This window comes from Trichechus manatus, unplaced genomic scaffold (assembly GCF_000243295.1).
Source record: "Trichechus manatus latirostris isolate Lorelei unplaced genomic scaffold, TriManLat1.0 scaffold00161, whole genome shotgun sequence".
Taxonomy (NCBI): domain Eukaryota; kingdom Metazoa; phylum Chordata; class Mammalia; order Sirenia; family Trichechidae; genus Trichechus; species Trichechus manatus.
In genome coordinates this window covers 4,424,035-4,434,016 of record NW_004444097.1, presented here as the reverse complement: position 1 = coordinate 4,434,016, position 9,982 = coordinate 4,424,035, and the positions used below count along the sequence as shown (strand labels likewise).

Genomic DNA, 9,982 nt, shown 5'->3' with positions numbered 1-9,982 from the left:
GTGTGGGTGTGTGGGTGGGTGTGTGCGTGCGTGTGTGTGTGGGGGGGGCATCTGTTCATCCATCCTGGTCTTTATATAACTCAGAATCCACCCTACACTGTTATGACCTCATTAACATAACAAAGCCTCCTAGTTTCCAAACAGAGTCCTATTCCAGACAGGTACCAAACCAGAAACCAAACCTGTTGCCATTGAGTCGATTCTGTCTCATAGCAACCCTATAGGACAGAGTAGAACTGCCCCCTAAGGTTTCCAGGAAGCAGCTGGTGAATTCAAACTACAGACCTTTTGGTTAGCAGCCAAGCTCTTAACCACGGCGCCACCAGGGCTCCAAACAGGTACAGGGATTAAGATTTCAACACATTTTTGGGGACACAATACAATACATAACAGGGAGCAGAGCTCTAGCTGCAGTACAGCAGAGAGAGCTGACGTGCAGTAACTGTATCTTTCTGCAGTGGTTGTCTGTACAATCGGAGTTTATTTGGTCAGTATTTTTTAAAAATTAGTTACCTTTGTTGAAAGTATACGTAGCAAAACATGCCCTAACTGAACACTGTCTACGTGTACAATTCAGTGACATTGGTTACATTCTTCAGGTTGTGTCACCATTCTCACTGTCCTTTTCCAAATTATTCCTCCACCTCTGACATAGACTCACTGCCTCCTCATATTCTTATTTAACTGTTGGAGCTGCTGTTGGCAGTTTGATGGTCAGTGTTTTTCCTTTTCGTTGGTTTAGATAGCCTTTCTTAATTCCTGAAATCTAGTTAAGAAATTAAAATTATTGTATGAGTACACCTGTGGATGAACTGACATAAGAGTAAGTTTCTAATTGATTAAAAAAGGCCAAATACTTGCCTATTTCTTTGCCTTTCTGAAATGAAGTACTTCAGATGTACCTTAACATTATTTAGGCTGTCAGGCAAACAAGTGGAATAATACTCTCTTCCCAGTGGTTATTGCAAAAATGAGTCGTTGTTGTTTGTGGCAGGGTTGTGAGGCAGTCTAGCTTTATTTGATTAAAAACTAAAGAGCTGAAACAGGAATTGTTATATAGATTAGATAAACAAAAAATCTACCAAATATTTACTTAAGTGCTGAAATGTCATGTTGAGATTGTAACTACTAGTCCCGCCAAGTTTGCAGTCCTGATGCTGTTGCTTTTGTAGCCCACCAGAGAGGAAGTAGTAGTGAGATTGAAAAACATTTATCTTTTTGTTTAAACTGGTGAGGAATAATAGAAGAGCAAAAAAGAAAATGATGCGAATATATATGGTATGCTAAGTTTTGTGTCTGTCGTCATTCCAGAAGAACTGGAGCCAGATTTCAGTAATGGCATTGGTTTCCTTTTCTGTTACACGTGCGTTTCTCTTAAATGTATTTTTGTTTGATTTTTGACGTACAGAATCTTTTTTTGTTTTTTCTCTTCAGTCAAAATGTTTTCCCCTTTGGCAATTTATGGTTTATTTTAGGCTTTAAAAATCTGTTAGAAATAAAATAAATACCCACCTGTATTTTCTGCTATCTCTTTATAGTGTAATGTTATGTTTCAAGACTTTTTTTTTTTTTTTTTAATTTGAGGGGTTTTTTTTGATGAATGGTATAAGGATGTAGATTTTCAAAGTAGTTAACCAATCGTCCTGACATTGTAATTCATTCTTTCCTCATTGATTTGTGCTGCCATTTTAATCATCTGCTAATTTCTTTTATCCTAGATGCTATTTCTATGCTATTTGTTTTGTTCCATTTATCAGATTTTTGCACCTGTACCATGCCGTTTTAATTACAGTGATTTTTTTTAAAAAAATCAGAAACTCTTTTAACGTTTGACAGAGCAGATCTTTTCTCTGTTCTAACGTAGCTTTAATTTTAAGCTATGGAAAGAAGATCTTTTAAAATGGTTTTATTTTGTGAATCGACAAATGAAAAATAAGAGATGAAGAAGGTATACAGTGTAAAAAGCTCACTTTCACTCCTGACTCCCCTTGCCCCATCCTCTCCCCTGTACCTGTCCTACTTCGATTAGTCTTCTTGTATATTCTTCCAGAGTTTCTTCATGTCAATATAGTAAATGTAAATATATGTATCTTATGTTTTTGTCCTTTTCTTACATAAACTGGTAATCATACAGTCCGATTCTCATAGCGACCCTGTAGGACGAGTAGAACTGCCCCATAGGGTTTCCAAGGAGCATCTGGTGGATTCAAACTGCCGACCTTCTGGTTAGCAGCCGAGCTCTTAACCACTTCTCCAGGGCTCCTTTACCTTTTCTTATGTAAGAGGTAGCATATGTGCTCTGTTCTTTGCTGTGCTTTTCTAACTTCACAATGTTCTAACTTCACTGTATGGGTATACCACGATTGATTTCTATAGTCCTGTTGATGGACACTTGAGTTGTTTGTAAGCTTCTGCTGTTATGGACATGCAGTGCCATTTAGTATGTATATGTGCCTAATAGTAGAATAAATTCCTAGGTAAGGGCCCACTGGGCCAAAAGATAAATTCATCAGTTATTTTGGTAAATATCACCAAATTGTGCCAGTTTGCATTCTTAATTGCAGTGATAAAACCAAAACCAAACCCACTGCTGTTGAGTTGATTTTGACTCATAGTAACTGTTGGACAGAGTAGAACTGCCACATCTTTCTCCTGTGGAGTGGCTGGTGGGTTGGAACCGCTGACCTTTTGATTAGCAGCCAGTGTTAGAGTGCCGATTTATTTCTACACAGCTTCAGAAATAGTATATTTTCACCCCTGCACACCCTTGTAACTCAGTACACAAGTCATTCCTGATGTTCACCCTTCAGCCAAAGACTGGACAAACAATAACACAAACAGAAACACATGTAGTTCAACCATGTGTACGAGGCTAAATGGGCACACCAGCCCAAAAGCAAAGATGAGAAGGCCAGGACAGGAAAGCTGGATGAATGTAAATGGGGAAGCCGAGGTCGAGAAGGGGAGAGTGTTGACACATTGAGGGGTTGGCAACCAGTGTCACAAAACAATATGCATGTTAATTGTTCAGTGACAAACTAATTTGCTCTGTAAACTTCCACCTAAAGTACAATCTAAACAAAAAAAAAATAGTTTCGGATTTTTGCATTTGTGCCCCCCCCTTAGGTAAAAATGGTTTCTTAGTGTAGTGTGACATCTTTCCATATGTTTAAAGGTAATTTATATTTCCTTTTTTATGAACTTATTTGGTCACAGCCATTGTCAGTTTTTTGAATGTTGATCTATTTTCTTTTTTGTACATTTTTGTCAGTGTGATCAAATTCTATAACCAAATTCTTAAAATTTCTAGGGGCCTTTAGTCTGCTATGTGAGTTGAAAATATTTTGCCAGGATTTCATTTTTATTTTGACTTAGCTTGTTGTTATTATTGCCATGCAGAAATTTATTTTTTAATAGCACTAAAAAGTTTATTTTTATAAGTTGACTTTATTGGTTATGTGTGCGTGTGTATGTGTTTTGATGGCTTTGGATTTTAAATCCTAGTTAGAAAAGCCTTGCCCCTACTCTAGGATTATAAAGGGATTTTTCTATGTTTTCTAGTCTGTTTATGGTCTCATTTTTTTTAACATTTAAATCTTTAATACATTTGGGTATATCCTGCTATACGGTATAGACATGGGTCCTACTTTGTATTTTTCAGGTGGCTCCCCAAATCTCCTAGCACCATTTACTGGAAAGTCTACCTCACTGTCTTGAGATAATCACTTTTTTCACATTAAATTCACATATATATTGGACTTTCTGTTTTATTCCATTGGTCATTAAATTAATCTGTAAACTTAGGGGAATTGACTTTATGATGTTGATTCTTCCTATGCAAAAACAGTATGTCTTTCAATTTTTGAGTTATGTTTCTATTTTTTGAGTAATTGTTTTGAGTCCTTCAGAAGTGTTAAGAAGTTTTCCTAAAATAAGTTTGCACATATTCTTGATATGTCAATGCCTGGTATTTTTGTTTTGCTTGTATATGGGGATATTACATGATTTAAAAGAATTTAAATCCTTTAATTTTGTGTTCATCATTTGAAAATCTTTGTATTTGGAGCTATAGCTTCTCTTTTGTTCTGTATGCCCTTTCTGTCAACAACATTCTTTTTCTTAGGAGAACTAACAAAAAGTATTTAGTTGTCACAAAGTTGTTGATTCATTCCAGGAGGTAATTGGAATACTTGTGTATTTGGTCTCCATGAACTTTGTTGGGACCATTAGTGTTTATAAAGAACATTAATGTATATATACTAACTCTGTTTTTCTTAATGAATTCTGTATTTTTTATTAAAATACAACTGTAGACATCGTCAAACTTAAAGTGGTTAATTAAAACGTTATGTGTTTTGTCACGTTTTCATATTTTCCTTATTGTAATTACATTATTTGTGAAAAGTTTTGACCTTTTAAAATAAATTATGCACTTCGTGAAAATTCATTGAATTGTACAGTTGTGTACTTTTCTGTAAGTATGTTAAAATTTAATAAAACACTTAAAAATAAGATTTTTTTTTTTTTCTTCTCTGGGGTTTACTTAGGTTGGATTCAAATGTCGAGGGCATAGTACTTCCTCAGAAAGAAGACAAAATTTGCAAAAGAGACAAGATAATAAACAGTTAAACCCCAGTCAGTCCTACAGAGGTGACCCAAATTCTGAATCTTTATATTTTGAGGTATTTCTTCAAGCTCTACTTTTGAAATGTTATAACAAATGTTCCTATTAAGAAATTCGTGTCACATTGTAACATTATAAGTACTTTTTATTACTTTTACACATGACTCTACTATAGATTATAAATTACTGAGAAATATTGACTCATTTTTATTTGTCTTGGTGTTATATATACTTAGTCAAACATTAACTTACTAATGTTTATATAAATTTTTGCCAAGCGTGTTCATCATTTTGAGGTAACACGTAGAGGTAGAACTTCGTTTCTTGTGGCCTTCACATAGTATGAAACTTTCTCTCTTAATGTTTGTTGTTGTCCAATCCATTTGTCCAGTTTTTTAGGTTTACATATTTCAGTCTAAATTAGTATTGCTGGCCAGGAGAGCCTTGGAGAAGGAAAAGATTTTACTCTCTCCAATAGGCAGTCAGCTTATATCCTAATTACAATATTTCTATTGTTTATTCATCTTACTGGCTCTTGTTGGAAGCCTGTTACGTGTATAAATTAAGATGCTTTGAATGATACGTTAAGGTAAATAGACTCACTATCCTGGGGAGATTGCTGTGTAGTAGAGGAATACAGACATGTACATATCTATTACTTGATTGAGTGTGGTTGGAATTGAAAGGAGAGAAAAGTCACTTTGGGTTTGGGGTAGGGTAGTGCTAGCATTTGGGATGGATTTAAAAGAATGAGTAGAATTTGGTTGTGTCAGGGTAATATTTGAGTAACTCGTTTTGGTTGCATCATAGGTCTTAAAATGAGTTAATAGAGATTAAACTGGAAAAGCCTATTTGAGACCAGAGGATAGAGATGCATAATATGTTAGATAAGCTTAGTAATTGACCCAGTGGACTTGAGAGTGCATCTCACTTATTCTATCAAGAGTAGTTTCAATAGATCCAGATGTGGTAATTTTACTGTTTGCGCTCAACTATATGATTGGTTCTATACTTACATTTAGTTAAAGGTATTAAGTATAATTTTCAGTGTAAAGGAGGATATGGGTTAAGAAATGAATTTTGAAAGAACAGATGTTTTTATTTTAAACTTTTAACCCTACTGACAGTTGTATGTAGTAATGTGGGACAGGGACTATGTTAATAAAATTCATATTAAGGTTTAAAGTCCTTTCTAAATTATCTGAAACTTCGTCCAGTTTGAAAGTCTTTTCAATCATCTCAGTGTAGAATTATTAATAATGGAGTACTAGATGCAGAAATCGAAGGGATTGGCATGTGTGGTTATGCCCTCATCCTTAAATAATTACATTGGCTATGTTTTAGCATGTAAGAAATGACATTTCCTTTTTTAAAACTAACTTTAAATAATCCATTGTTAAAAAAATTGCGTTTCTCATTTTTAATTACTCTATTATAAAATTTTCTTAGAAGTTTATTGTGTTCAACTCTGTTTTCACTTAAAATGTGAAACCCAATTCCAGGATGAAGATGGGTTTCAAGAACTAAATGAGAATGGAAATGCTAAAGACGAGAATATTCAACAAAAACTTTCTTCAAAAGTAGTAAGTGACTTAAAAAAAAGCAAACTAGAACATCTGTTGACTGTGGCTATGTTGCAAAGGAACATTAAAGGTAGGTGGGTACTAAACACACGTGGGCAGTGTGGCATAGCAGAAACTGTTCAGTACTTCCTCTAATATTTCTTTTCAACATAGCCAAGGACAAAGAGATTTTCCTGTGAATTCCACAGTTCCATTACTGTACCTAAGAAAATACCATTAATTAAGTGACATCATCCAACACATAGTCCATACTAGGATTTCCGCAGTTGTTGTAAGTCTTTCCTTTGGAGTGATTTTGTTTTATTCAATCTAGGATCCAGGCAAGCATTACCCATTACATGAAGCTGTTGTGTCTCTTTATTATTTCCCAGCCTAGAATGGTCTACTGTCTCTCTTCGTTCTTTATGACATTGAATCCTTTGAAGAGTCCAGACCAGTTATCCTGTATATAGAACATCCCACATTTTGGACTGTGTTTCCTTATGATTGTTGTTTGTTGCTGTCCAGTCAGTTCCAACTCTTGGCGACTGCGTGCGTGCAGACTAGAAACATTTCATAGGGTTTTCAAAGCTTTGACCTTTTGGAAGCAGATCATCAGGCCTGTCTTCTGAGGCGTTCGAACTGCCAACCTTTCAGCTAGTAGTCGAGTACTTGACCGTTTACACCACCCAGTTTCCAACAAAAATACCATTTGGGTGAATAATGTCAGTCTGTCCTACTGTTGGTGATGCCAAGTTTGATCACTCGGTCAGAAAGTATATATTTACCCTGGTTTTTTAATTATGCCGACAGATTCTTGTAGATGCACAATATATGTTAAAGCCCATTTCTTTGCTATCATGTATTTTTAATGTCTTGGTATTCTTCTGAGATTTAGGGGATCACTAACAGATGTCTTTCTTTGGTTATCATAGTTGGATGATTTACCTGAAAACTCACCAATCAATATAGTTCAGACTCCAATTCCTATTACAACCTCTGTTCCCAAACGTGCAAAGAGTCAGAAGAAGAAAGCTTTAGCAGCAGCCCTTGCTACAGCTCAAGAATATTCAGAAATAAGTATGGAGCAAAAAAAATTACAGGTATGTATTCATTTGCAGTAATGAATGTGATAGTTTATTTGCTAAGTGTGGGGGGATGGATCAGGAATGACAAGTATAATCTTAAATTGCCGCACTTTCATACTAGAGTAAAAATAAATGTTTTCATGTTCACCTTGCAGGAAGCTTTATCAAAGGCAGCTGGAAAAAAGAATAAAACTCCTGTGCAGCTAGATCTGGGGGACATGTTGGCTGCTCTGGAGAAACAACAGCAGGCAATGAAAGCACGGCAGATCACCAACACCAGACCCCTGTCGCATACAGGTGATGGCGTTAGTTTAAGCAGGTTGCTCTTTTTGCTTTGTTAATACGTTTTGATTTTGTATTGTTAATATAAAATTATTTGGTTGTACAGGCACACATGCATGTAAGTCACCTTAGGCCACAGGCCTTGAAATTGTCCATGTTCTTTCTCTTCCCTTGGACCCCCACGTTAAGTCCTGCAGCACATCCTGTCTATTTTACCTTCAAAACATATCCAGACTCTAACTACTCACCAGCTCCTCTCCTGCCACCCTAATTGTCCCCATTGGTTTCCTCCACTGTAGTAGCCTCCTGTCTACTGCCCGTCTTCCCCTCTCACCACCCCAAGTCTATCATAGAAGGAGTGATCTTTTTAAAATATAAGCTGTATCATGCAGTCCACCGCTCAGAACTCTCCAGTGGCTCTTCTCACTTGGAGTAAAGCCCAAGTCGTGACTAAGGCCGTATCTGACCTGACCCTGTCACCTCCCCGCCCTCATCACCATCACTTCTTATGCTCTGCTGTAGCCATGTTAGCCTCTGTGTTGTTCCTCAGACACACCCATCATGCCTCTGACTTAGTGCCTTTGTGCTTGCTATTCCTTGTCCTGGAATGCCCTTTACCCAGATACAGTAGACTTTGTTCCCTCGTGTCCTTCTTGTCTCTGCCCAAATGTCAGTTGGTGTGCATTTTTTTTTTCTTTTTTTTTTTTTCTTCTTCAGAGGTTAAAATAAAACTCACAAATAACTTGGCTGTAAATTGTTGAATTACCAGTTTAAAAACCAAATGGCAAACAGGAGTTTTGATCAAGTTGTGTGTCTGTATGTAAGAGAAAATGATCTGGCTTTCTGCTAAAACAGTAATTTCTAATTTTAACAAACCTTATGAAATTTAGAACTCAGCAGCTGTGATATGCTCCCTCATTATTTTTCATAGTCTGTTTGAAAGATGAGACCTGTGACAAAGAGGAGGCACTAATAAAAAGCACTGATGTCAAGAGACAAAAGTGAATTTTCTGCTTCTTCTCTTCCTATGTAAAGGGACAATAGCTTACTGACAAAAAGATGAGCAACAGTGTATAACAGTAATCCTGTATCCTATAGCTAGTTACCCATCTAGTATAAACCTTGGGTAACTAAGTTACAGACTTAGGGTAATTAAACTTTTGAGTGACTCTTATAAAAATAATGTTGAATGCATACTATCTTATAAAAATAACGTTGAATACATACTAAACTTGAGAGTTGTGTGTTGTTGAGATGGAGAGAGTTGTGGTAGCACCTCACTAAGAGTAATAGATTACAAGGAGTGGAACTGAGAGTTAACAATGTTGTGGAGACAGTGTGACCCTAGGGGCTCTAGAGTCAAGGTGCCTGAATTTAAATCCTGTTCTTCTGCATATTTCTTAATTAACTTTCCTATACTACTGTTTGCTTGAGGATTAAATGAGATGATACATGTAAAGTTCTCAGAAGAGTGTAAGATACAATCTCTCAATAAATGTTAACTAATCTCATTATGGAGAAGAAGTTACTAACCTGTGGTACTTCAAATGGCTTACTATTACAACTTGGATTTAGCTAATGTTAATATATACAACTGTAAAAATGCAAAGCATGGTGTCAGGAACTGTTGGGATTACAAATATGATTAAGATATACCTGTGGTTGAGAAGTGTATGGCCTAGTGGGGGAGAAAGGCATACACAGATAAATAATAAAAAAACAGTGCCTTAGGAAAGATATAAAAGTTATTTGAACATGTGGGAGAGTGATTTATGTCAGTACAGAAGTATGGAGAGGTTGTTATGAAGACTTCATAAAGATGACATTTGAACTGGGCCTTGAAGGGGAATAGGATTCTTGACAGATAGCAATGAGATTAACCTCCAGTTTAAACCAGGGCTTCAAACCAGTTTGAACCAGCTGATGAAGCAAAAAATGGACAGACTCAAATTTTTACAATTTGGGTGATTCAGCATGGTGACTGGAATGGGAAAATTACGGATCAAAGCCCTGGAATGGGAGACTTGGAAGAGGTGTAGGGAACCCTTTCAGGAGAGTCACGTGTGAGATTGGATTATTGGCAGGACTGGAAAGTGACACACACTGAAAATGGTGTGGTCAGCTGCCATCTTTGAGTGGGGTGCTGCCAGAACGAGGCACCACTGTTTGTGGCTCTGCTCAAAATCCAGTGGGCAAGAGATTAGGTTGCTATGTAATACATATGCTGCCCCTGTTTTCTAAGAGGGAGATACAGTTTCTAGCAGGGCTTCAACCTGTAATTTTTCCCATTCTGTTTACTGTTCCAGTTCACCCAAATGTTTTTTTTTTTTTTTTATTTTATTTTTTTTTATTGTACTTCAGGTGAAGGCTTACAGAACAAATAGTTTCTCATGAAACAGTAGTACACATATTGTTTTATGACATTG

The 9,982-nt window shown here is 36.3% G+C and overlaps 1 protein-coding gene across 4 annotated transcripts in view; it reads left to right on the top strand.

Moving 5' to 3' along the window:
* Positions 1 to 9,982, top strand: part of SECISBP2L (SECIS binding protein 2 like) — a 72,222-nt gene that overhangs the window by 18,151 nt on the left and 44,089 nt on the right. For all 4 annotated transcript variants that reach the window (XM_004386299.2, XM_023740655.1, XM_023740656.1 and 1 more), the window contains 4 exons: positions 4,548 to 4,682; positions 6,127 to 6,207; positions 7,122 to 7,289; positions 7,430 to 7,571. In XM_004386299.2, the coding sequence (XP_004386356.1) occupies positions 4,548 to 4,682; positions 6,127 to 6,207; positions 7,122 to 7,289; positions 7,430 to 7,571 (526 nt within the window). The remainder of the gene's footprint in view (positions 1 to 4,547; positions 4,683 to 6,126; positions 6,208 to 7,121; positions 7,290 to 7,429; positions 7,572 to 9,982) is intronic.